A 27,976-nucleotide genomic window follows, 5' to 3' on the forward strand; every position below is an offset into this window, starting at 1 on the left:
CCCCGCCCCCCCTACCCCCACCCAGCCCCGCGCGTGCGCGCTGCTCAGCCGGCCGGGCGCGGGCCGTGACGGCAGCAGCGCGCGCCGCCGGCGGGGCCGGGGGGCGCGTGCGCAGTGGGGGCGGGCGGGAGGCGGCGAGGGCCGGGCGTGATGGCGGCGGGGCGGGCAGGTACCGGCGGGGGGAGCGGGGAGCCCCGGGGGGGGGGGAGGGGAGGAAGGGGAGGGGGAGGAGGAAGAGGGAACGGGGGGGAGGGAGGGGGCTCGGCGGCCCCGGGGGCTTTCGTGGCGCTCTGTGGGGCGGCCCGGCGGCGTGCGCGCCCCCGGCTGCAGCCCGTTTGCCCCGGCAGGTCGCAGGAGGTAGGCGGTGCCCGTGCCGTGCCGTGCCGGCCGCCATGGCGCAGTTCGGCGGACAGAAGAACCCCCCCTGGGCGACGCAGTTCACGGCCACGGCGGTGTCGCAGCCAGGTCAGTGCCGCCGGCCCGGCCCGGCCCGGCCCCCCCGCGGGGCCCCCTCACGGCGCGGGGGGCGGCGGCGAGCGGCGTGCCCAGGTACCGGCCCCCGGGTGCGTGCAGCCGGCCGCGTGCAGCGGCACGGAGCACAGAACCGCGGCCCTCAGGGCTGCCCCGCGGCCGTCGCCAGGGCAGCCCCAGTCGGTGCGGGCAGAATAACTTGCCTTGGTTCACGCACAGCACGCGCTCGTGCGGCGAGGGGCTCTGAAATGTACTGCCTGCCCGGGGAGGGGTGCGTGTGCACGTACCCACCTCTGTAACGCTGACTTAGAATTAGAGATCCCTGTGACCAAAGGCATCGCCCTGCTGCTGGCAGAGGGTGCCTCTCCACGTACCCGAGAACTCTTACTTGGCTGCAGCTTCGTGTTTTTAAAAATCTAGCCGGCCGCGTTTTATTGTTTTGCATTGTTTTATAGCGTTGGAGGTTTAGAGCCAGAAACGTGAGGCTTGCTGTGTGCCGAATTTTGGTGCTTCCTTTTCCAGTCCTGGCCTGCCTTTTTCTCCTTTTGTGTGCGAAATGTTGCCTAAATGTTGTAGGGTGTCTGAAGTGGAAGGGCTTAAAAAAAAAAAAAAGCTGCAGTGCTTTGAGGAGTTAAGATAGAGTTGCCTGGGTTTTGCGCAGTTGTCCTCTGAATCTTTCTCTAGTTTGACAGAGAGTTGCTGTCACATGTCTTTTGTCAGAGGTTTTACTTTCTGTGCGCCTAGCAGGAGTTGGGAATGCCTGCCATGCTTTGGAGGTGCGTGTCTGGACAAACAAACAGACATCTTTCTCCTGACTCGGTTTTCCTTCCCTAACTTACTCATCTCCTGTTTGTCCTTTGGGCACGGATCCAGTCTGAGGGCATATGCCCAGGGACCTGTCTCCTCCCCACCCGCGGCATTTCCCAAAACTCAGCCCCGACGTGCCTTTGCCTTCTCTTCACCCACATTCACTCCCAGGTTACCTCCCCACAGCTCTCTGCCTAAACCATTGCTGTACCACCGTGCGGTTTTCCCCGTTTCTCTGAGTAGCTCACGCTTCCCTCATCCTAGCGGTACCATTCTCCTTCTGTAAGAAGTTGCTAAACAGCGGGTGAGGATGGCAGAGACCAATTTTTGCTTGGTTCTGCCGCCTGACTTGGTGGCAGCATGGGGCAGCCACGGGATGGATGGCAGCCCCTGGGCTGGGGCACTCTCATCAGGCTGGCACACCACAAGTGGTGGCACACGAGTGGTCTGAGGACTGCAGCAGGCCCCGGTGTGGGGGGAAGGCTGCAAAAAACCTGCTGGAGGGGAGGAGCTGGCAGCCATCTTAGACCTCGCTGAGCAAGGACCAGAAGGGAGCCCTGGAAGAGAGGTGGATGGGGTGGGGGCGCTAGAAGCACGCCCCGAAGTCTGACCCCTGCTCCTATTCCTCCAGCTCTGCCTTTGGTTAGCCTACTTCTCAGCCTCCTTAAATTAAGCCAAGTGCAAAACTTAATTGGGATAGGACTAGTTGGCATCAGTAGAGAGATGTTTCACCTACTCAATGAGGACAGTGTCTCCAGGGATTCTTAGCTGCTCATCTATTCTGGCACCTGACGTGAACATAAGAGCTGTTAAAGACACCACTTCTGCACTTTTGCCTTCTTCCTGCAGTATTTACACCATTTTTCCTGTTCCTAGTGACCATCTTCCCACTGCAGTATCTTCTCTCCAGTATCACTTGAAAGCATTTAGCTTCTTACATCCTTCTCAGCAGCCTCTGTCAGGCCCTGGGATTCTGCCGCCCAGCTCCTGTCGTAGTACCCATGTACACACTTGGTTCCCTGCTTTCTTTATCGGTGAGCTGGCTTACGCTAGGGAGCACAGGAAACCTCTTTGGAAAACGTGGTGTGCTGAGAGCTGAAGAACTTGAGTTCCAGATGAGCAGTCCTCCCTCACACAGCTTTCACCAGGAAGGTATGACTGTCCTGCTGGGTTGCTTGCCTGACGGGGAGAGAAGCTGTCGGTGTTGAGGCATGCTGACCGCGTAGGACTTCTCACCTGTGGCTGAGCTCGAGAAGTTGTGCAGACTGTAAATTTACCCTTGTATATCTCAGTGTTCGTAATCAGATTAAAAGATATACCAAATTGTGATATATTTTCAGAGGATTGACAAAAGTTGTTAAATATATTTATGCATGCCAGCTGTTTTATCTCTTCCTTCTCCAAAGCATCAAGGTACTTATGTATGGGGGAAAGATCTTGATTTTCATAGCACAAGCAACGTGTTATGTAGCTTTTTCCTAAACTGTAGTCAAAAGTGGTGACTGTTATGTTAAAGCCCTATTTGATCACTGCAGAAAAATAATTTCAGGATGTTTTTTAACCATATTGCTGACTTAAATGCTGTCTTGGCCATTCCTGGTGAAGTCACTGTATGAGTTAAGGTTTTTTAATTAAGGTGCCTTACTCTAAGGTAGTTGTGGAGTTACGTGCCATGTAGTGAAGGGTTCCTGGGATTGTTTCGGGGCTGCTTACTAATTACTGTCTGTGCCTCTGGTAGTAGAAGAGAAACAGGTAATTCCAGGTTCCAGCAAATACCTGTGTATGAAGAGAGACTCCTACTTGCATTATAGCAAAATTGTTTCTGTAGTCCTCGTCTCACGGTTTTGTGCATCACATGACTGAAAAAAGAATGAGGTCCCTGTTACGCTCGTTAAGCATAGTTCAAGTATAAATTATACCTACTGCAGAAATTTGAGCGTTAGAACATTAAAAAAAATAAAATTCCTAGATAGCACAGACTGCTTCTTTAAGTGCACTTTATCCTTTTGGCTTGGCTTGATGATGTGCAGATTCCTCAAATGCCTGCGCAGGGAAATACCTTGCTGTCCTCTCAGCATGTGTTGTGTTCGTAGCACAGTGCTTAGCGTGTAGCACAGTGCTTAGCGTGTGCCCTCTTCAAGACTGAGATTTCTGCTTGCGGTGTGAAACCTGTTTTCATGGAGCTGTAGTTAAGGGGAAGTCCTAGCTGTGCTGCGCTGTGTTATGGCTGATGAGCACTGTCGTCTTTGCCATATCCAGACCTAATTGCATTACAGTGGAGAACAGTGCAGCTGATGAAAACAAAAGTCCCTCCAGCTCAGCTATGCTCTTATTGTTGCTGGTGGCCCCTAGGAGATGACTGAGAAATGTGTAAGGGGAAGACAAGCCTGCAGTGCATCTGGGAACCACTAAGAAATAGCAGCTGATGCACAGTTTGCTGGCGTGCTCTAAATAGATGTCTTGTGGTGAATACACTGAGACTAGTTTCTATTGTGTGCCAGTTGAGGGATTTTTTTTTTGGAGCAGGTTGTATGGAGTTTATATTGCAAGGGTGTTAAGCTTGAAGAAAAAAACTAAGTCAATTTCTGTGAATTTTGAGAGGCATCCAAAGTCCTGGATAGGACTTTGGATTATTGTAATTGTTTACAATTACATCTCCTTTTTTCAATTACAATCTCCTTTATTGTAATACATAAATATGTATTAATCACCTCTGGAATTCAGAAGCAGCAAAAGGAACTGTTAAATATTATCATTTTTTTATTATTTGTCTGCTGCAACAGAAATTTCTGTGACCTAGAAGGATGCTTGAGCTGCAGCCTAGGACTCCAGCCTATATCCGAGCCCTTTCAGACTGACGCGTGGTATTTGGTGCAGGTTGTTTAGGCTGCCTTTGAAGGGGGGTGTCTCCATCATTGTACTGCGTGGTAAATTCTAAGAAGCTATTGTTGCTGTAGATGTGTGCTGCCAGTAATAATAATAGTAATAACTGGCAGTCAGGTGTCAGCTCCCCACTCGGTAAGCTTTTGGCTCTGTGACTGTGCTCTCCCCTCACCCTGTGGTAGTTTTTTGTTTTTTGTTTTGTACTCTAGTAGTAATGCAACCACAATCGCCTATTTGATCCATTTGATCAGAGCCTGCTTGAACAAGGTGAGTACGTAGGGATGAAAGGCAGTCAGATTAAACTCCTGGAATACTTCATAGCAAATTAGTAGGGAAAAGATGCATCTTTGCGAAACTTGTTACTATATATGTTGGTCCGTAAGGGAATCTCAGCAGTCTTTTCTTCTTGCCCATTGTTAGTAAGCTGATCCACAGCCTTGTAGGTGACACGGTACCTAGTTGATACTGAGTGCTCATAAAGTGGCAGTAGTGGTAGAAAATATGGTTTTTTCTTAGTGGAGAAAATGGGATAAGAGCCTTAGGGTGGGCTGGCAATTGCATAAAGGGAGGATTATTGGTTATGCTGGAAGGGAAATTGTCAGGATAGAAACCAAAGAGGAGAGTAACCCAAGATCTGGGTGTGGGAGTGAGCATGTTAGTATTTTTGTGGATATTCTGGTACAAAAAGTAGGAGAGGGCTCATGAAACTTGCTTGATGACACTGCTTGCCAATTTCATCCCTCTGTGCTGGGGTAGAATAGAACATGAGGCTGAGTGACAGCAACTAGCATAGTCAAACAGATTCAAAGGTAATAGCATTAAGTGAACTTGTGGAATTCGCTAATAGGAATTTCTGTTCAGCATCAAGAGCTAAGAGGAAAGACTAATGCATTTGTTATTTGCCTTGAATGAGCCAGCAAAGTAATGCAGCCAGGAAAAGTGAAAGCTGTCCCAGGATACAGCAGCAAAGCATTTAGATTAGATTTCAAGTTCTGTGTGAGGCGTGTTATGTAAGGCACTGTTGAGGTTCCAGGTGAGTGTGCTGCTGGATGGTCAGAAATTCATCTTCAGATTGGAACTGGTGGTGGGAGAAGCAGTGGGCGAGAGGATCAAGGCGATGGAGGGCCTGTCACGGGAGAAGCCTCAGATTTGGCTTGCTTGGCTTCTAAAAACAAAGTGAATGTTGGAATTTTCCAGGGGAAAAAGTCTCACGTAACACTGGAAATACTGTAATACTGCTGTACCGTAGAATGCTTGATTTCACTATTAAAATAGTATGACTTCCTGGAATACGACAGGATTTGACCCAGATCATAGCAATGGTCGTTATTTTCACAGTTGCTTACAGAGTTCTTGCAGTTTTCATTCCAAATTGTAAGATGATCAGTGCCATCAACTTGTTTAGTTCTAAAGATCTTCACTCTGCTGCAAAGAGCAGTGTGGTGGCGGGGATTACCTCATTCAGAACGTGTTGGTTACAGTTTGTGTATTTTATGGTGATGTTCACTGAGAAGAAAGCTATCTTACTGCATCCATGGGTCAGGGGGTGGCAGTTTCGTTTAGGATCAGGAAGAATAGTGTGGAGCACAAACTCCACAGGAAGATTACAGTAAATCTGTTCTTAATTTCGTTGTGTGTCTTTAATAACTTTGGAAAAGAAAGGAACCCTGTTCAACTTGAGTGTTCTTCAGTTCTGAAGGTGGCTGGCTGGCCTGTTTTTGCTGGCAACATGCTTCTGCGCCAAGTTTCTTTTTAGTTTCATTTGAACATGTGAAGTAGACTGATAGCCTGATGAAGTGATACTTGATCGTGCAGCTGCAAATAACTTACTTGAAAGCCCCCTGCCAAAGATGGAGCAGGTTTCCAGATAGGTTTGCAGTTCTTTACTGAGACTTACATTGTGTAGTGTTTTCTGTCCCTCAGAGTTTCTTAAGTAAGGCTTAATCATTCTTTGTTCAGAAGTACCACATGCATAAGAGGCAAACCATGTGGATAGCTGGTGCCCATGATATGCTTAGTCTTCTGCAGTGAATTGAAAGGTGATGTGACAATAAAATACATTATTTTTTCTTTCCAGACAGTCTGGACTTGTGCAGCATAAAGCCTTCCTAGTAAGAGCTGGAGACAGCTTGACTTGGTCCCTTTATATGTGCAGACTAATTAAACTCCCAGTTGTTACGAGGCTGTTCCTCCTTTACCAGCACCCACATCTACAAAACACAGCTCACTCCGGGACAAAGACAGTACTGAGTGAAACTAAGCCATGTGCCTTTCCAGAGCAGCACACGTTCCATAGGCCTCAGTTTCATAGCTGCTGCTAGAGTGAAGGCTGCTCAGAGTGAAATGATTGATTTACAGAACAGAGCAGGGATCTTCATCAGGCTCATCCAAAACCTGAAATATGCACACTGCATCTTTTCTTGAATGTATGTGTTGGGAGACAGGGAAGGCAGTTACTGGAGCTTTAAACTCCTATGCAACTTGAGAGAAGGAAATATGTCTCTGCCTCTGCTGTGGTGTACTATTTCTAAAATTGGAAAAGAAGCTGGTGAGGTGGGATCCTTTATCTTGAATTTTTCAATTGGATTTATCTACTTCAGGAGTGAAGCATCACATACTGCATCCCGGATAACTGGGAGAAAGTTCCTCTGTTTAAAGCTGCTCTTCGTGCTTACGTGTGTGTTCTTGTTTCAGCTGCTCTTGGCGTGCAGCAGCCGTCGCTGCTTGGAGCCTCTCCTACAATATACACCCAGCAGACGGCCCTGGCAGCAGCAGGCCTCACTACCCAGACCCCGACCAACTATCAGCTGACTCAGACAGCTGCCTTACAGCAGCAAGCTGCGGCTGCAGCAGCTGCATTACAGCAGGTAACAAAAAGGAGCGTTTGCTCTTGTCTTTAGGAACTTTCAAAATATAAAACAGTGGCCCTATAAAGCAAAAGTATCTAAGAGAAAAGCAAGTGGGCAATACTCACTGTTGTTTTATAAACATGTTTAAAAAAACAGTGGGATTGTAGGCCTACAGCTCTCGTCAGCTGTATTAATCAGTGAAGGTGTGGGAATTATGGTTATGGAGTTGCTATGGAAAGCCTTTGGGGAAAAAGGAGTTCTGCTGCACCTAAGGTGACTATCTCAAGTTCCAAGTATCTCCAGTCACCATATGTAATGTGATAGCATTGCATGATTTCATGCTGTGCCCTAGATACTATATGTGTCAGGCATAACAAAATCTGTTCTAGCAAGGAAGAGTGCTTCAGAGTCCAGTCTAAAGAGGAATATTTGGTGTAAAAGTAGTACATATTGATACTATTTGTTATGTTTTGTATTGTTAAATGTGGATACTTTTTATCTAAAACATGCTTAGCAGCTAACTTGTATTTGGTGTTTTGGGGGCAATAATGCTTTCTGTTTATGAGATATTTTGCTTTTATCTGTTTCAGCAATATTCACAACCTCAGCAGACTCTCTATAGTGTACAGCAACAGGTTTGTCTGATTCTTAATGCGTACATCACAATTTTAAAAATACTGTTGGTTATGTGCCTTGTAGGATTTGTCTACAAAATCATCTTTACATGGGAAGTTGTTAAACTAATATTTTTTTGTAGTGAAAGAGAGCTTGAAGTTTACAAACTTGGAGAGATGTATCCAGAATGGAAGCCTGTCTACCTTCATGCAAAAAAGAAATCAAAAATCTATATGCTATTCCATGTGTACACAATTCCTTCTAAACTTTGCTCTAATCAGGGCCGTGTATTTTAACTGCTGGAAAGATGCTGTCCAAAAAAAGTTCCCTTTTACATATTTTACGGTCTTTGAATTTACAGGATTTTGAGAAAGGACATGGAAATTAGAGGCATAAGCTTCTCCAGCTGCCAAAACTTTTTTTGATATTCCTATTAACTTTTAGTTGCAAGAAAACAGCATTTCTGCTTACTGAATAAATCTAGATTACACAATCTTGAAATTAAACAAATGAGCACAACTTTATAGATATGCAAACCACTGAAATGACCAAACCCCAAAGGACTATTAACTGACTCACATTAAACAAAAAAACTCTTACTTGTAAAGAGGAGGTAAAATTGTACAATTTCCTTAACCATATAAAATTAATTTATAACTTTATTTATTTTAAGTTGCAGCAACCTCAGCAGACCATTTTAACGCAGGTTAGTTTGGTTTTATTGTTTGGTCTTCATCCCCAAACACAGATAATGCAAGAGGGCAAATTTGTGACTTCTTGAGCTTTTTAATCTGTAAAAAGAACTAATATGAATGGACGATTTATTGGTACAGGTTTATTTTATCCAGATGTTAAAATATGCTTAGCCTTGGTTTCAAAAACTGAATGACAACCACTTTTCCTTAATCTTGAAGGAAATGTGTGTTGAGCGCTTTTTTTTTGGTTTGAACTTCAAGTGTTCAGTTGTTTTGCAGTAAGTAACAAGAAAAATCTCCTTTAAAAAGGAATTTAACTTTCTGCTAACACTACTGCAATACTGATATGTAGAGGTTTAAAAAGAATCTCGCTGAGCTTGACAAGCTTAAAACACGAAACCACTCAACACACTGCAAGCTGCTCTCGTACTGTTCACTTACAAAAACATGCTTTGAAAAGAATTGAGGTAAAAATAGCTGACTTAATTTCACTATTTTACTGTGTAAAGCTTAGATTTTGCCTCCTTATTCTGATTTAATAAGAAGGCAAGCACATGAAATGGAGTTAGAGAAGGGTTCTTGTTAGCCTCAACCCTTACTAACTCATTTAACAGTACAGTTGGGATACAAGTGGAGAAATCTCTAAGCTTTTTCCTAGCAGAGTTGGGAATTTATCTCCTCTTCAGCCCACTGTATCAGTTACCTGTAAACAATAAGGAAGTCTTAATTTTTTTCTAGAAAATGTGCATATGTGGGGAAAAGGGACTTTTTTTAAAAAAAGAAAAGGATAGAAAAAGCCAATCTTCATTCAAAATAGCAAAGAAAGATCACCTTTTAGAAAAAGCAAACTCCCACATTCTGACTCCATTCAGAATAATTGCTTTAGAGACATTATCAACTCCTCTCTACACGGGTAAAAGATCTGTTCCTTGCAGGCATGTCAGCTGGTTATAAGATTTATAGTTTGTTTTATTTTGCTTACAGCCAGCTGTTGCGCTACCTACCAGTCTTAGCCTATCTACTCCTCAACCAGCAGCCCAGATAACAGTTTCTTATCCAGCACCCCGCTCAAGTCAGCAGCAAACGCAGCCACAAAAGCAGCGTGTCTTCACTGGGGTGGTTACTAAACTACATGATACCTTTGGTTTTGTGGATGAAGATGTCTTTTTTCAACTTAGGTAAGGTGTAAATAGTTGTCTGCAGATGTGTTCTGTGATTTCCTCCCTAGAGAAAAGGTTTAGATTGCTGCATTATAATTCTGTGACTCCACTGGTAGTTCCTGCAGTTACATTTTCTCTGTCAACACTGAAAATCAGATGGTGGTTAAGTTAGTAGATGTGAGTTCCTTCTGTGGAATTTTGAATTTTCTTAATGCAAAACCCAAAGTTAAGAGATGTGGAAGGTAGTAAGCTCCTTGTAATATGAAATTGCAGAATTTATGGGTGATTAAATGGATGTATTTTGCAACCTGCCTATCTCACCTCAATATTGTTTAGGGAACTTCTGTGTTAGGGCCAAAGACAGGTATTAAATTCCTTTGCATTCCAAACCGAAGGTAGATGCTCTTCCTATAAGCTTTTTTAGTGAATTTTGTTTACTTTCCCACAAGTTTAAACATAGCTTGCAAATGCAAAAATAGCTTCTGTAGCTAAATAAAGCTCTCTCAATGCATTTTTTGTAATGTTTGCAGTGCTGTTAAAGGAAAAACACCTCAGGTGGGTGACAGAGTTTTGGTAGAAGCTACTTACAATCCTAATATGCCATTCAAATGGAACGCACAGAGGATCCAGACGCTTCCAAATCAGGTATATGGAGTTTACCCGGTCTTGCTTGTACTGACTACTTCTGGTTTAAGCTCGTTCACAACTCTTTTTCTTTTCTGCTGTTAGAACCAGACACAGGCTCAGCCGTTACTCAAGACACCGCCGGCAGTTCTTCAGCCTATTGCGCAGCAGACAGCATTCGGTGTTCAGGCCCAGCCGCAGCCACAGTCCTTGTTGCAAGCACAGATATCGGCAGCTTCAATCACACCTTTGCTTCAAACACAGCCTCAGCCGTTGCTGCAGCAGCCACAGCAGAAAGGTGCTCCTTCAGTGTACTAAGTCCTTTTTGTGCCTAGTCTGACTGAATTAACAGGTGAGGTAGTGAGGAAAGGATCCTGCAGAAGGGCAGGGTCATTATTTTTCAGTTTTAGCGTGCATCTTTTCTGCAGATATATGCAAGGCCCGTTGCCTGCACTAGCTCAAGAATCACCTGGTTAGTGGTGTTCCTGTGGACTCTTGTCATTCCTATTAGGATTTCATAATCTGGAAGTAAATTCAACGTAGTTTTTATTTGGATGCTTTTACAGACAATTTGCAGAGCTGAAAGAAATAATTGCAGTGTAGCTCTTCATAATTTGGAATGTTCAACAAAATTAGGTTTTGCATAGTGGTGTTCTTAAAACCGTTATTTCTGTATTTGTTTTTGTTTTATTTAGTCAGCCGAGTCGACATTTGCAAGAATAAATATTGGTGAATGTAACAAATCTGAAACAAAGGCTGTTGTCATGTCAATTGAACTTTGGATGGCTGACAAATCAGTAATAGATTTGATAACAATAAGACGCAGTTAAGGCATTGTCTTCTCACCCACAATAAAAGCAAGGCGAGAAGATAACCTAAGCAGAACTGTTTTGGATAAATGCTTATTACAATCTAATTTAGTCCTAGGTGTTCATCAGTCTTTGGCAATGTTTGCCATGTTTACGAACAGTCATTTAAGTGTGTGCTGTCTTGAGACAGCAGAAATATGTTTTGGGGAATTAGTGCAGCAGGATAATAAGAGTAATTTTTACAAGAAGCTAATTATTTTACCTGTGAATAGAATCAAGAAGAAATTTTACATTTTATTTCTGTGAGCATGTAGCATATATATATATCTTAAAACCTTTACTTTTCCAAAAGAGGGTTTTGTTGTTTACTAAGGTAACTTCTATGTGCTTAGATTTGGGTCATCATCCATGTGAAAAAGATGCTTTCAAACCAATTTCAGTTTTTAATATCGTTGAGTCTCAGTTTGTATCAGTGAAGAAGAGCGTAGGTCTCTTGTTTCTTGGGGAGGACATTAATAATAGACTTACTTACTCAAATTATTTTAGAAAATGTACACAAGGGAAACCAGCTGTAAAGAAGCAGTGTTTTTGGTGACTGAGAGTAGGCAATTGCCCCCTGTTATGTGTTGATGCCGTATGTTTTTGTTTCAGGTGGTTTGTTACAGCCCCCTGTTCGTCTAGTCTCACAGCCTCAACCAGCTCGAAGACTAGACCCCCCATCCAGGTTTTCTGGGAGGAATGACAGAGGAGGAGACCCTATGCCGAATCGAAAAGATGACAGGAGGTACGCTGTTGAGAACAGGTCTTTGTAGAATGCTTTGATTATAATCTAGTCTAACAGAGCTGAGCTTCTTGCACCGGACTGAGTCAGTGATACGCACAAGTGTTTTTACCATTAGATGTCAGTGAAAAGTTCTTTTTTGTCTGAAATGAGAGAATTGTATTATCTGTCTCTCTTGTAAAGAATACTGAAACAAACGGTGAGGAATTTCTCCTTTCTGTTCTGCGAGCCATCTCTGAAAAGTCTAGCTTCTGTTGTACTAGAAAGCTTTATGTGTTAGCAGCATACAAAAATATTTATATCTTGTCCACATATTTTTTTAAGTCGTGAAAGAGAACGAGAGAGACGTAGGTCTCGGGAAAGATCACCCCAGAGAAAGCGCTCCAGAGAGAGATCGCCTCGACGAGAGAGGGAGAGGTCACCTCGAAGACCGCGACGTGTTGTTCCTCGTTACACAGTTCAGTTTTCCAAGTTTTCATTGGACTGGTATGTTTATAGAACCAATTTTTTACTTAAAGATCTCACTTTAATAGCAGGCACGAACTACTGTGAGCAGTGTTAGCACACACGTGTTTAGTGAATGTTAAATGATGATCATAACTTTAAAGGAAGTTCAACTATGTAATGGCTGAGAACCTTGTATATGAAACTTTCTAGGCTCTGTTGGTTTTGTGTGCTACTGCAAAATGTGTTTATAGCCCTGTTTAATAAATATTCCCTGATTTGTAGACACCTTAATTAGAAGAATGTTAAGTAGTTACGTGTTTGTAATCCTTAATACATGACCTTTTAAATATGTTACTCTGAATTCATACACACATGTACACACACGTACACACTGTTAAATATACAGTAGATGTTTCCAATGAATGTATCTCTTAATGATGTGCTTTTTTTTAATCGTTTTTATTGCTGCATCTTTCAAATAATGTTGTTTATTTCAGTCGTAGCTGTGACATGATGGAGCTGAGGAGGCGTTACCAGAACTTGTATATCCCAAGTGATTTCTTTGATGCTCAGTTTACATGGGTGGATGCTTTCCCTATGTCTAGACCATTTCAGCTGGGAAACTACTGTAATTTCTACGTAATGCATAGAGAAGTAGATCCTATAGATAAAAACGCTGCTGTCCTTGATCCACCTGATGCTGATCATCTGTACAGCGCAAAGGTTTGTATAGTTTCCAGTGTTACAACTCTTCATTAGATTTTTTTGCCAATAGAGTAAAAGGTTGAGTATAACTGAACTGATTTTTTTTGCAATGATCTGAGCAAAATACAGTATTTTAATCCTTTGTGTAAAGAGCAGGTAGGTAGAGCTCGGTAGAATCATGATGGAAATTCAGTTTTTCCTGTTACTAGAGCTGTCCTATGTCTTGTTTTTACTGAGATTTATTTTCCATTCTCTGCACCCAGGAAAGAAAGACATCTCCCACAGGATCTCTGAATGTATTTCTTAGGCAATTCACTCTGAACAGTTACTGGAGTCTTGTTTTTCTTTATGGATCCTTTCTGGGCAGTTGGTGCTTTTCCACTTAGTGATGCTTTCTTTCTTACTCCTTTCAGATTCATTTTAGTCTTTACCATTTGATGGAAAGTAGATTGAGCAGGATTATAGGAATCTCAAAAAACGTTGCACAGGGAGCCATAATGACATGTAAAGGACCTTAGGGTCAAAAAGAATCTTCCTAAAACCCTTCTGTGTGTTAGCTCTTCCATTAAAATAGGTCTGAGATTTCTAAGTCAATCTGTTCTAGAAGTGTTTAATGTTAAAGATAAATTTAGAAACAAAACTGCCTTTAACCCTTGTATTTTTGGAAGAGTTACTTTACTGTCTATAAAAAGTCTGAAGCCTCGGCTCAAGTATCAGATGTACTGTGGTTGTTTTTTTTTCATTCTACTGATGCAGAGCAAGAACTCTGTTTCAGAAAGTTGATCTTTAAAATATATTCAGTACCTTAAGAAATAGCATCCAGTTTCATAATATTAAGCTGTTTAGATTATAAAGTAAGCTTGTTAGATTTGGCAGGGCCAATGGGATGTTAAGAAGATGCAGATGAGTGTCGGCCGGCTCTCTTGTGATTGTGACAAAATGGAAGAAGTCAGTTACGGGAACCAGAAATGTACTCAGTGTGCTTCTTGGCTATTTGGTACATAGCGGTAACATGCGAAGCAGAGTAGCAATTCTGCATGTTGCTTTTATATGCTTTCAGTTGGTTTGTCTTTTTGTAAGATCGCACATTGCATGCATATCAAATGGTGAGGGAGTGAAGTGTCTCCTTGGCAGACACTTTAAGCCTCAGTTCTGCAATTTCCTTTTAGCTTATTCTCATTTTTTTGTGACATTAAGAGAAGTATTGGTATGTATGTGTTTGCAAGTTGTGGTCATTGTTTACCAGTTATACTGGGAGGCCTTCACAAGACTCATCTCATTTACACACCAGGTGATGTTGATGGCTAGTCCTAGCATGGAGGATCTCTACCACAAGTCGTGTGCTCTGGCTGAAGATCCCCAGGAACTTCGTGATGGATTTCAGCATCCTGCTAGACTTGTAAAGGTAAATATGCTTCACTGCCAGATACTCTTGGCAATGAAGGTTGGTTATAGAGCTTTCAAATATTTGTTGGTAAGGGAAGAGTTTGAAGGCAGCTAAGCGATGGCTTCAGTTTTACTCTTCAGAGATCTAGTTTTTCACTTCTTCAATTTAATGGAGCTTTATCTTCATTGCTTTCATATTTACTGCTTTCTTCCGCTTACTCAAACTATAGATATTCGGAGAAACCTATTTATTTAATTAACTGTTAGTCTCTTTTTTACAAGCACTTAAAACTTTTTAAGGGTTCAGCTGTGACGAGAATACAAATGAAGCAACAGTTAAGTAACTATTGTATCGAAATTGAACAGTTGTTAAGTTGAACAACCTGTAAGTGCTGTGGTGTTTCAAGACAACACATTTGTTCTTTTTCAATTAAACTCCATCATCTTAAAGCCAATGGGAGTGCATGAATTTATAGATATAATGCTGTTGCGGTCTTATCTTTTGTAGCTGTCCTTTGTCACTTTTAAGCAGGAATATCTACAAAGCTGTTTATTGGAATTAAGATGCCATTTAAAATAGTATGTGTTTATCTTCTGTGTTAGAAGGCTTTTAATTGCGAAGGAACAAGCCTCTACCAATAAAGAAACTTGATGGAAAGTCTTGCAAACAAGAATGAGTGATGATGTTTTAACCTATTCCATTTCTGAAATACTCTGTGGAAAAAAATAACTGAACTCTTTCTTGACTGACTTTCATTTTCAGATTTCAAAATAACGTGACAATTTGCTCACGGATTTCAGTGTGTGTGCTATGAAATATTCTTTACGCTTTGGGAAGATGACTTTTTGCCCCTAGCAGGGGAACATTCAGAAGACTCTTTTTGTCTAGTTTTTAGTGGGTATGAAAGGCAAAGATGAAGCTATGGCTATTGGAGGACACTGGTCCCCATCACTGGATGGACCTGATCCAGAAAAGGACCCTTCTGTGCTGATAAAGACGGCTATTCGTTGTTGCAAGGCTCTTACAGGGATTGACTTAAGTGTGTGCACACAATGGTAAGTACTGTACTGCAACGTAAAGTACACCATAGAAGTACTTTTCTATTATGAAAAATTAAGAAGAGAAACATCTTTTTCTTTGTCAGTGCTGTTGGTAGCACAGGTAAACTACTCAAAGGATGTTCTGTTTTCATAGTAAGCTCGATTGGTGCCAACTGTGCTGAATAATGCATTAAGGACTAATTAAAGATTCTGGACTTATTTTGGTGTTATGCTGTAATTTTTAATGAATGTGTGTTGAATATATTTCTCATTTCGTGCATAGCTGGAGAAGATCGTCAAGAGAACTTCATTTCATTGTTCTTTCGTTATAAATTAGCTGTTGGTTATATAGCCATATTTTCTCTTGATGAGTTTTTGTCCTGTATTAACACTTAGAGCAATTTTACTAGCATCAGAAAAGTCTATTGTAAGCTAAATTTGAAGTGCTTCAGTGCCTCCTAGTTGCGCATTAAACCTTTGTGCGCTAAGTAATGTAAAATGGGATTTTGGTAGTCTTTTTCCTTTGCAATTGTGATACGTTTTTACAAATGTGCCGAAAGAGAAAATATGGCTTCCATAATTTTTTTCTTTAGATAAACTTCAAGGTCTTGCAGCAAAATTTCTTTACTTGATGTGCTACAAGTGATCTAGGCTCTTTAAAATGTATTGTAGAATTTTTTTTCCAACATGCTTCTTCCCTTGCGACAGGTACCGTTTTGCAGAGATTCGCTACCATCGCCCTGAGGAGACCCACAAGGGGCGTACAGTTCCAGCTCATGTGGAGACAGTGGTTTTATTTTTCCCGGATGTTTGGCATTGCCTTCCCACCCGCTCAGAGTGGGAAACCCTCTCCCGAGGATACAAGCAGCAGCTGGTCGAGAAGCTTCAGGGTGAACGCAAGGAGGCTGATGGAGAACAGGCACTGAACGCTAATCCCTTTTTCTATTTCTGCTTCTCACAGGCACAGGAACACAGGCACAAAATGCACATCACATACTACACAACATACATACATAGGAGGAACATAACTGGTAACAATGACTGGTAAACCAGCTTTCAGCAGTGTAGTGAATGTTGTTTTTTATTTTTATTTCAGCTAGTTTACTAACTTTAAATGCGTATGCGGATATCACAAATGGAATAAAATTGTGCTTATGATGCGCAGAAAATTTTTTACCGTAGAAATAGTTGCTGGAATCTGGGACCAGTTGTTGAGTGAGATGCAGTTTATGAATAGCTGTCTTTAAACATTTTGCCATTTTCTAAAATTTCTAAATTCTCTCTTGTGGCCAGTTGTAATTGCGATATTTGAAATTGAACGAACACTAGTCTGAAACATCTGAATTTCAGGCCATGTGGCTGATCAACATCTTGGAATAAGGGAAAGTCTGACTGAACAAAGAGTAACTTGGGGGATTTAAAATCCGGGGGAAGATCACACACTGTGGTTAATGGAGACCAGCAGTGTCTTTGTAACCCCGATATTCTTTGTGGTGTTGCTTTTCACCCTTTTGTGTTCCACAGATCTGGCTTGTATTGGCTGAGTGGCACTGATCATTTAAAAAGTGGTAGAATGTGTGTGTGAACTTGTCTAAACAATAACTTTAGGAGAAGACTGTCTGAAACAGTTGTGACCTTGCACAGATCAGCAACAGAATTTTAAAAATGACTAAAATGCTTTCAAGCTTTCTGAATGATAATTTTTAAATTTCATTTGTCAGGATGAAGAGGAAAAGGATGATGGAGAAGCTAAAGAGATCTCTACGCCTACACACTGGTCTAAACTGGATCCCAAAACGATGAAGGTAATACATTTTTAAACTTGTTTCCATCATACGTTTTCTTTTTTAAAGCAGGACCTGAAATACAGCTGTCTTTCCCTTAACTGAGGGGAAAAAAATAGTAGTGTTTTATATTCCTTGTTGATTTTGTAGATATTATGTATGACATCACAGTATGAGAATGTGACTTATGATTTTAATAGCTGAATAGAGATAATTAAAACTATTTTGAACTTTTGAACTTTGTACAATTAAAGTGTATCACATATGATACTGTTTAACTGGAAAATGAAAGTTCTGTGGTAATCTGGTCATATCTACTTATATTAAAAATGTGGGGTCTAAAATACTTTAATGTTAGTTTAAAAAAGTAATAATGGTACAAAAAATGTAATAAAAAGTTTCCACAAAAGAAATAATAGCCTTATACTGCCAAATCTTTTCCCTGCGTCTATGAAGTCTCTCAAAAGAGAGTTCTTTGGGGAGAACATGACTTTAAATGTAGTGTGTTTTATACTAGTAAATACTAGCGTAATACAGTACAGCTTCAAAAAATGCAGTTGAGTTTCCAGTGATCTTTCTTTAATTTTTACTTCACCTTTTCTGCTAATCATATGTTTTGCAATGTCGCTGGTTGATATAACTTACAGAGCTTTTATTTACCAGGTAAATGACCTTCGCAAAGAATTAGAAAGTCGAACCCTTAGCTCTAAAGGACTGAAATCTCAGTTGATAGCTCGACTGACAAAGCAGCTGAAAGTAGAGGAACAAAAAGAAGAGCAAAAGGAGCTAGAGAAGTCTGAGAAAGAAGAGGAAGAGGAGGAGGATAGGAAATCTGAAGATGACAAAGAGGTTAGATTTTGGACATGCTTGGTTTAAGTCTTATTAAATGTACATAAATACATAAATAATTATATATAAAATTTTGTTTAAATAAATATTTAAGTTTAAAAAGTAGAGGATGGTGCCTTGCTGAGATTTTGTAGTTCTCAGATGACTACTGGGAACTCCTGCTGTAACTTGAACTACTGAATTGGAATGAAATCTTGGCAAGCTTGAATTCCTGTATCAGCAAAGTCAGCTGAAATGTGCAACTCTGTTAAGGGTGTTTGAATTAATGTTGGACCTTAAGTGTAAGGAAAAAAAAAAGCCAACCTCCCCAGCAAAAATATGCTCATTTGTGAACAGGTGAGCGCATTTAACAAGATCTTAACTTGTTAAACTTATATGAAAAGCCAACACAACTAAGCAGCTACTTTTATTGATGTGCAAGCCTTAAAGGATTTGTGTCGCAATGTTTGTTTTGATCTGTAAATGTTTTGGTATCTCAAACAGTCTGATTTCTTCACATGGCTAATGTTTTGCTTGGATTCTTGTTTTTCTGTATAATGAAACCTTACTTTTTACATTTGGATAAAATTCTTGTACATGCAGGTTTCCCAGTTTTGCAGTTGATAGTTTCAGTACTATTTGGTCTGGTCTGATATTTCATGAGGGTGAACAAGATCTGTGCAATAACACCACAGCCCAACAACAGAAAAGGGGCATAAATGTAACAAAACATTCTCTCCATACTTGCTTTTAAACCTGCCTTTTTGTGTATTCCTACCTGCAAACCAGTATGGGATAATTTGAAGTTTTAATTTTGTCTGTGTAAACATTTTGTTTATTGGTGCAGCAGGGGCCATGTGCTTGCTAATTATTTCAGCTGCTGCCTTCTCACATAGCTTGGAGGAAGAAGACTGTCTTGGAGTTCCTTGCCAAATCTATCTTTTAAGATTAGGAGCAGGCAGGTTTGATCGTGTTTGCTTTTCAGAAAGCTTAATCTCTGCTGTGACTTTGATATTCATAGGAATTTAATATTCCTGTCTTGGCAATTAATAAGCTGCTTAGTATTTTACCTTTTTTTTTTAACATCACCACTCCCCATTTTTTAAAAAAAATCTGTATCAGTTGTATCTATAGATTGCATGTCTTCTAACCAAAATTTCTGGGTGAGTAGTTACCTGTCAGTTGTTGAAGCAGTATTGGATATCTTTGGGATGATGATGGTAGAAACCGTGACTGTTCCTATGTAAGAAATAAACTACAGTAGGACTTCCCCGTACAGCTCTAAAAACACCCAGACAAACAAAATTCGTGTCCAGAGCATTGACTCCTTTACTAGCTTGTATACCATTTCTTGAAGTGAACTAGTTGGATTCCTTCCAATGTTAAGTAAACATGCTGCAGTTAGCACCATGAAATTGTTGGAAGATGCTCGTTGCTGTGTAGTTAAACACTGTATGCCTTGCTTTGTGTTGCTCAGGTTTCCAGTCTTCACTCTTACATGAGTGTTGGCAATGGATGCATTATGCATTCTGTAAATTCTGGTCTAATTTCTGTCATCTTCATTGCATTATGCAGCCTTAGGCTTTTCTTCACTTCCTACAAAGCAGTGAGTCCTAAAAACTAACTTATAGGCTGAAACTCTTGAATATTTTGAAACTTTGGAATACGCTGCATGTTGTTTTGTTTTGCCTATTTAGGAAGAGGAAAGAAAACGTCAAGAAGAAGTGGAACGTCAGCGGCGGGAGAGACGATACATCTTGCCTGATGAACCAGCCATCATTGTGCATCCTAACTGGGCAGCAAAGAGTGGGAAGTTTGACTGTAGCATCATGTCGCTTAGCGTTCTTCTGGACTACAGATTAGAGGATAATAAAGAACATTCCTTTGAGGTAATTTAGCCGTGCTGTCATGTTAAAGCTACTTTTTAGTGAGCTTTCTGCATTGAAACATTGCGTTGAAGAAAAAGCTAATGCCTAGCAAGTGAATAGAAACGTTTATAGTTAGTAAAGTTAGTCATTCTTGTTTCTTTTTAATTCTATGCTAACTGCAGTATTCTTAAATTCTGCAAGTTATGATAGCATGACACAAGAAAACTTAATGTAAAATAGGTTAATTTCTTTGTGCAATATCTAGAAAAAGTAGTCCAGTATTTGGTACAGGGTTTTCAAAAGCAATGTAGTCACTGTGTGATATCTAGAAGAAATGCGTATATTTTCAGCTGAATTTATAACTTACACAGCTAGTGCAGGTCCTAAACTACTGTAGTACAGGAAAGAAGAATGTATAAAGTTCTTTAAAGTTTGCAAATTCAAAACAAATGTTAAGAAGTGTAACACTGCGTAAAGCTAACACGGTGAAAGCTTGGTAAGGTAACACCTGATGGCTTCTTTTAGTCATAAGTGTACAAATTCTTAATATGCATTTTGAAACTCATTTTCAGTTCTCTTTTTGTTCTTTTTTATGTGCAGGTTTCATTGTTTGCAGAACTCTTCAATGAAATGCTTCAGAGGGATTTTGGTGTCAGAATTTACAAAGCACTGGTTTCTCTCCCAGAGAGGGAGGACAAAAAAGACAAAAAAGGCAAAAAAGATGAACGAAAAGAGAAAAAGGAAGAAAAAGAGGAAGAAAATGATGAACCAAAACCTAAGAGGAGAAAATCTGGAGACGATAAAGATAAAAAAGAAGATAGAGACGAAAAGAAGGTCTGTAGCTAACTTATATATCAGCTAGTGTTTCTATCATAATCAGTCATGTAAAAATTTGACTGGTGTATTTGAGTATTATATTAAAAAAAAAAACAAACCTTCCCCAATTCATCTTTATCACTTAGTTTTGTGTGTGTGTGTTTTTATGTGACTAAGTATCATAGTGGCATCCCTGCCCATGGCAGGCGGGTGGAACTAGATGATCTTTAAGGTCACTTCCAACCCAGACCATTCTGTGATCCTATGAAATGTAAGCATACTGAAATTTTGAGTGAGTGCTAGTGTGATGTTTTTACTTTCCTGTTTTTTTAGTTCTGAATGGACTAATTTTTAGGAATTTTTACAGAGGGAAGATAAAAGGAAAGATGATTGTAAAGATGAAGAAGAGACAGAAGATGACAATAACCAAGAAGAATATGATCCAATGGAGGCAGAAGATGCTGAAGATGAGGATGAAGGTATCTTGAATTAGGAATTTTGTGGCTTCCAGATAAACTTTTTTATTGCCACTGCATATACCAGCTTCTTTCAAGCTGGAAGAGGCACTGGAACTAGAAAATCTAAAATTGCATTATTACACTAATTTTATTTCAGTAATTCTGACCAGATCTACTTAAAATGTAAGTGTCTTTCTGCTAGGCGTTTTATTAACATCATCTGTATATAAACTGTAGCTGCGGTACTCAAAGTAAGGCATGCATATAGAAGTGGTTTTATTTTTTTCAGAATGCAGACCACTCGCAACTCCCATTGAAGTCAGTAGGAGATGTGAGTATTCGGCACCTCTGAAAAACCAAGCCACTTTTAAGTGCCTAACTTTTCCTATTCATCAGTTCTAAAATGTCATCCTGTTTTTGTTAGGCTGCAATGTAGTATGGGATTCTTTACCTGATGCTCTAAGGAGTTGATTTCTGTTTGGGTGGAGTTCTGTTTGCCTGAGTAAGTGGGGAAAGGGACTATTAACTTTCCTGTCTGCTAGGAGCATCAGTAGTCTTTCCTGGCTCAGAGATTTGGGAAGGTGTAAGGCAGCTGGACACTCTTTGGTTTGTACTTTTGTGGAGTTTTGTCCTCTTAGGTAGAGTTTTTGCTAGAGATGTAGTTCTGAACTTGCAGTCCCAGCACTTCCTAAGAAGTGTTTTCAGTTGTATTTTTGTCAGAGTACTGCACCAGCCTTAAAAAACTTGGTGCTAATCTCTTATTTCCAAAATGACCCTTAACTGCTCATAACCTGACCCTGGAGAGTGTGCCCTGGACTTCTCTGTTCTGTAAAGTGCTTCCGCTTCCCATAATCTGTCCTTGTGCCATTCCCAGTCAGGGTTGGTGAGAACAATCTAACGTACCATGGAGGTACAGGAGAAACCTTGTGGTTCTCAGAAATGTGTTGGCAAAATTAGATAAATGTTGTGATACGTAGGTTTTTTTTCAAAGCTTTCCTCACAAGAAAGGTGAGCGGTTTCTTAAAGCTGAATTTGGCACGTGATTCTGTGACCAAAAACTTGTACATAAGGTACAGAGCTGCATGCCATATGTCCCTGCAGTTGTCGTGTTCCTCTTTCTCCTTTTTATCTTTAGGTTTACTGTACTGTCTACCTTTAAAGAAAAAAAAGTGCAGTTTGTGCTTCATATCTAACAAGTGATATGAACCATAACTTTGATCTAAAGTAGAGGATCATATACACCACTAATATCTCACTCACACATGAGTATAAACACTGGGTTTTAATTATACAGTTGGTACAGTTTTTATAATGTATTGTAAAATACTTGAGAGTAAACAGTACTGCTTTTGGTAGGAATAACCATAGCTGAATGCAGACTCTGCCAAGCCTAATTAGCAAGAATTGTGGTAATTTCTGACACACAACTTAAATAGATGTTGTTGGCGCAACTTATTTTGGCCTCGTTAGTGTTTCTTTCAGGTCTTCCATCCTGTGTGTGAGGTAAATAAGAATTTACAGGATAAAATTGACAAACGTCTTATGTTAAAAACAGATCAGAGAAACAACAAATTTAACAGGACTCATATAATTGTCATTTGTTCTTTCTTTTTGAGGGAAATATTTTCAGGTGTTAGGGGGCTTATGTGAACTTCTTAATGAACATGTATATTTGAGATAATGTTTATCAAATCATTTGTTGTGGGTGTGTTAAATTTTGTTTGTGTCTTATAGACCGGGATGAAGAGGAAATGAACAAACGGGAGGACAGAAGAGAGGGAAATAGGCATTGCAAAGAGAGGTCGTCTAAAGATAAAGTAATTAATACCTTTCTTAACAACTACGTAGAGCCTTGTTAGAGATGTCTTAATGAAAGCTTACCTTTGTTTTCACTGTAAGACCGATTTGCACTCCTTGTTTCCTTCAGCACTTCTAGAGTGAAACATTATGCATATATAAAAGGGAACATGTGTCAGCTTTGGGTTAGGTGCATACAAGCTACCGTTATTTTCATTTTAAAGATTGCTGAGTGAAATCTCTTGGAAAAACTTTCTTATACCAATCTGATACTGATTTGTCTGAAAAGTCTGAAGACTAATGCTGTATGCAGACCTAAGAGCCGGATGATTATTTTATCTATGGCTTTCAGCTGCTGCATTCATAAATAACAAAAACAGAAGCTTAGCTTGATTAATAAAAACTGGCTTTTAAATTGTAAAGCCTGGAATCATTATGTAATTTTTTTTACATTTCCCTGCAGGAAAATGGATGCCATCATTAGCTGTGTTTCTACATCTCCCTGCAGGAAAATGGATGCTTTATATGTCATGAGACCAATAGCTAGCCTTCATAGTTCAGATTAAGGAACAGCATAGGTTAGATTTGTTGTGCTTGAATTTTCTTTATAAATGCTAGGATAAAACAAGTGTCTGATTCTCTTTTTTTTTTTTTTTCAAGGAATATTAGGAGAGGTAGGAACAGAAATAATGGAAAACACTGCAGAACTGCTTTAGCTGTGAGAGCTGGATGCTCATTCATTATATGTTTATGGAGATTTTGTTTTGAAAACAGCTGTTCGATAAAATATTTGAGGAAAGAAGGGATTTTTCCTATTACACTTGTTTATTTAGCTTATTTTTCAAACTTTTGGACATTAGCTTGAACAAAAAGAAACTGTGTCTACCAGGTGTTACTGTGCATTGTGCTGCAAATCTTCTACATAATTGAAAGATTATTTGTCCTAAATAGCTTGCTAATGTTATATCTGAGTTCAATAGGTAAATGCTAGCTGTATTAGTGGCTTTACTGAAAGGGATGATAAAATGAACAGAAGAAAACATTGGTTAACTGAAAAGTTTACTTTTTTTTTTGTAGAGGAAGAGAAGGTGGTATTTTTAACTTCCTAATGACCCCATAATTAATTTTCTGTAGGAGAAGGACAAAACACAAATGGTAACTGTTAATAGGGACCTTCTGATGGCCTTCGTTTATTTCGATCAAAGTCATTGTGGATACCTTCTGGAGAAGGACATGGAGGAGATACTGTACACTCTTGGACTACACCTATCACGTGCTCAGGTTTTGTATTTATTCATTATTTCAGGAATGCTATAGAGGGGAGAAATGTAGTTCAGCTTCTAAAGGCTACTGCTTATATACTTTATCTCTGGTTTTTATGTAGCCATTTTGTATTTACAAGGAAATACTAATTTGATACTTTGTAAGCTGTTTTGGAATGAAAAAGTAAAAATTTGTGGCTTTTTAACATGCCCATATTGCACATGTAGCTTTTGTCTCGTTTATTTTTTTCTTTTTTTATTTTAATCCCCAGTATGTTAAAAACCAAAAATCGATGCAAGTTCTTTCAGTAAGTTTTTAAAGTTAAAACATTCTTGTTTAGGTAGTATAATTTCTGTGTTTAAGTAATACAGTACTTTGTCTGTGGTTGCGTTTTAGGTCAAGAAGCTCCTTAATAAAGTAGTACTTAGAGAATCCTGCTTTTACAGAAGACTAACAGATACTTCTAAAGATGAGGAAAACCAAGAAGAATCGGAAGAACTACAGGAAGATATGTTAGGTAGTATTTTTTGTATAGCACAAACTTTGCGCAGAAACAGTTCTCTGGAATGATATAAGAGCCCCGAGATGTTTGCTTTCTCACAGTAACAAGTTCAGATCTGCAGAGAACCTGCCAATTTTGAAAAGTAAATCTTGGACAGTTCATAACTTTCAGTATTTCTGGCTTCCAAACCTTGTTGCTTTTACAGGATGAATCTTAGTATCTTGGAACAGGAAGGAGGAGGTTAATGTTAACACTTCTTGTTCACAGCAGCTCTGCAGTCGGGAGTATCAGTGCTGCAGGTAGTAGAACGGAGTGTGATTTTTTTGAATACAAATGACTGCAGAAAAGAAGAATAAAGCAATGTCATGAAACAACATGAGCTTTTGGGGGGGCTGTGATTGGGGTAAGGAGGGAGAAGAGAATTGAGGAATAGACAAGCCAAACTGAATCTAAACTTTATTTTTTCCTTACATATGAAGAGGCCGTATTATGATCATAATTCTGTCATATTAAAGGTGTGGCTTTTGAATTAGTATGAGGTGTTGCTTTTAAACTAATGTAATTAATGTAAATGTAATTTTTAACATTAGTCACTGGAACTGTAGGCAACTGAAAATGTTAATGATTATTTATTAATACTACTTAATCTAATTTAGGAAACAGATTACTGTTGCCATCACCTACAATAAAGCAAGAATCAAAAGCTATAGAAGAGAACGTTGGCCTTATTGTATACAATGGCGCTATGGTGGATGTTGGGAGCCTCTTACAGAAGCTGGAGAAGAGTGAAAGAGTGCGGGCAGAGATAGAACAAAAGCTTCAGTTACTAGAAGAAAAAACAGGTGTGACATTGCTTTGAAGGTGATATTTACGTGGATGCAAGATGCTAAGACTTTTTTAGTAGATAAACTAATTTGTGATCTAGATTGCTTAGATGGTCGCATGCTATAAACTTAATTTTCTACTTCCCATACCCTTTGAACCTGCACACCAACAGTAGTTGAAATACCATTGTCACCATGCTGAAATCCTCTGACTTCTCATTCAACTTGAATGTAAGACTCTCAAATGTAGTTAGAGTATTATCAAATGGTAATGCAATGCAGTCTTTAATGTTCTTTCAAAATTAATAGTTAGGTGTTGGAATGTAATGGAAGATTAGGATGCAAAGTACAAGGTGTTAGAAGTGACTGACTTTTTTTCTTTAAGATGAGGATGAGAAGACCATACTGCATCTGGAGAATTCTAACAAAAGTCTGTCTACGGAGCTCAAAGAAGTCAAAAAGGACCTTGGTCAACTGCAAGAGAACTTGAAAATCTCAGATGATAAAAATTTGCAATTTGAGGGTCAGCTGAATAAGACAATCAAAAATTTAGCTACTGTTATGGATGAAATACAGAGTGTTCTTAAACAGGTTAGATGTTTATTTTGTAATGCTTTCCTGTCCTGATCTTGTCCATCCCCATTTGTCCAAATACATTATTCTGTTTGATCAGTTATTAATTTTTCAAAGCAGAATATAGGTATTTCAATTTATCAGGAGTATTCTAGTAAAATGAGTTTTAAGCAACCTGTCTAGTGCTCCAGAGCATCCCCATCCCTGTATGGAAAGATACTTGCATGTTCCCTGGGAATGCTGGGGGAATCCTGAGTAGGTGGAGGTTATGAAGGCTACTCAGTGGCAAACTGGTACTATCAGGGTGCCTTGCTGCTTCCTTTGTCTACATGTATTTTGAAAAGGCGATATAACATCTACAAAAGCTCAAGCACACATACAAAGAAGTATGCCAAATGTTTGTGACCTTTTCTCTTGTGTGATACAAGTGATAAATTGCTGTAGCTTATTAAACTGGCAATAACTTGCAGCCATCTAACTGCCATCCATATCATTAAACAGTCCTGCATTTATTCCACTGTGTTGTAGACCTACTAATCCCTGGGAGCTGGATAATTCTGTTTCCACACTTAAATAGCCATAGTTAAATATCCTTGTTCATTCTGTCTAGTACTTTAGAACTGAAAATAGAACTGAAAATGTCTTCTGTGCCCAGTGCTTTCAGACATCTTTGACCGATATCAGTATTTTATGTTAGAGCTGTTACATGTTACCATAATTTAATGGATTTTGCAGAAACTGTTTTCATTTGCTTTTTAAAAAGGAAAAAAAAAAAGCCTAGACTATAAAGTGAGGCTTCTGGGGACGGTTTTGTGCTTCTTTTTACAATTGTTTGTCACATTTAATTTCTACTCCATCAGTTTTTCAGGAAGATGTTGGAATTGGTTTAACTAAACTGAGTAAGATACTAGTTCCTATGGTATTAAAAATTAAAGCTAAGCAGTATTTTTGTCTTGCAGTACTTTATAGTTCACATGAGAAATAAAATTTCCAGCGCTCACAGTCTTCTCCCTCTTTTTCTTTAAAGGATATTGTGAAAAGCGAAGATAGAGATCAGAAATCCAAAGAAAATGGAGCGAACGTATGATAAAACTGCTGCTGTTTAGAAGAACGGTGTTACATAATGTAATATAAATCATGATACCAGAGTGTATGGGAAGTGATGCATGTTTGATTTTAGTAGTATAAATATCTTAGTTCCAAAAGATGTATAAAGTTTTATGAATGTGAATGTCTGCTTCTGAAGATTGCTTGTAATTCTTAGCATTCAATTTGAGACACTCCTCGAGTGAAAATAATTTTGCGTTGCAAAATGTTTTAGGATGAACTTTGTTACTGTTTTAACCCTAATAAAGTTCATCAACGTAATGAACAGTAGCAAGTATTTAATTACCAAATGTTTTTCATTAAAGTTTAGTGAAATCAAAATTTTCATTATTTATAGAATTGCCATTTTTAGGTTTTTATTTTTATTTCTGTCTAATTAGTCTTTTTAAATTCAAATATAAATCACAAAATAGCATGCTGCTTAATTTTGCAAGTAAAGATTTTTTTAAAAGCTTCTCGGATTTTTTTTTACTTGTCACAACTTTCTTTTCCCTTCCAACTGTAATTTTCCAAAAGCTGCTTGTAATAAAGCTTCCTGAGATACAGTAGTTCAGAGTTGCATATGAGTTAAGAAAGCAATAGAAACCTACCACAATACTGGTAGAGTTGTGAGATTTATATGAAAATATATGGGCCTGTTTTAAATGTATGTCATTTGTGTTTCCTTAATTGTTCTTATCTTTGGATTAATATATATGCTCCTTTTTAACAAGTACAGTGTATTAATATGTATGGTTGGATACCAGGCCAGTAGATGTCAGAATAATGCCTTACATGGACAAAATGCTACCATTGTAAGTCACCTTTAATTAAATTTGGACTTCTTTCCTAGTATGTGTAATTACTTCAAATACTCTAGTCCAACAAAGTAATAGATACACAA

The 27,976-nt window shown here is 39.4% G+C and overlaps 1 protein-coding gene across 4 annotated transcripts; it reads left to right on the forward strand.

Annotated features, from left to right (window-relative positions):
- The first annotated feature begins 33 nt into the window (after positions 1–33).
- On the forward strand, positions 34–27,924 carry CCAR1 (cell division cycle and apoptosis regulator 1). Of its 4 annotated transcripts, none has more exons than XM_083845429.1 (26): positions 34–169; positions 348–465; positions 6,856–7,028; positions 7,601–7,645; positions 8,299–8,331; positions 9,305–9,498; positions 10,011–10,125; positions 10,210–10,402; positions 11,565–11,697; positions 12,019–12,180; positions 12,639–12,864; positions 14,138–14,251; positions 15,122–15,288; positions 15,982–16,192; positions 16,995–17,078; positions 17,721–17,906; positions 19,583–19,774; positions 20,354–20,587; positions 20,937–21,048; positions 21,317–21,358; positions 22,762–22,844; positions 23,959–24,105; positions 24,484–24,604; positions 25,246–25,431; positions 25,799–26,004; positions 27,014–27,924. In XM_083845429.1, exons 2-26 carry the CDS (start codon positions 393–395, stop codon positions 27,071–27,073), a joined length of 3,492 nt encoding a protein of 1,163 aa, XP_083701555.1. In that variant the 5' UTR covers positions 34–169; positions 348–392; the 3' UTR covers positions 27,074–27,924. The 4 variants fall into 4 exon arrangements, with proteins under 4 accessions (XP_083701555.1, XP_083701556.1, XP_083701558.1 ...); XM_083845430.1 differs by having other exon boundaries at positions 8,305–8,331; XM_083845432.1 differs by lacking the exon at positions 21,317–21,358.
- Positions 27,925–27,976: the final 52 nt, after the last annotated feature.

The sequence above is a fragment of the Anser anser genome (assembly GCF_964211835.1).
Source record: "Anser anser genome assembly, chromosome: 7".
NCBI lineage: Eukaryota > Metazoa > Chordata > Aves > Anseriformes > Anatidae > Anser > Anser anser.

Excerpts from the sequence above, each read along its gene's own strand:
- CCAR1 (XM_083845429.1), top strand. The coding sequence starts at position 393 with ATGGCGCAGTTCGGCGGACAGAAGAACCCCCCCTGGGCGACGCAGTTC. Across the intron at positions 21,049-21,316 it reads TGCTGAAGATGAGGATGAAG|AATGCAGACCACTCGCAACT; the intron begins GTATCTTGAATT and ends TATTTTTTTCAG. Across the intron at positions 24,605-25,245 it reads ACTACAGGAAGATATGTTAG|GAAACAGATTACTGTTGCCA; the intron begins GTAGTATTTTTT and ends AATCTAATTTAG.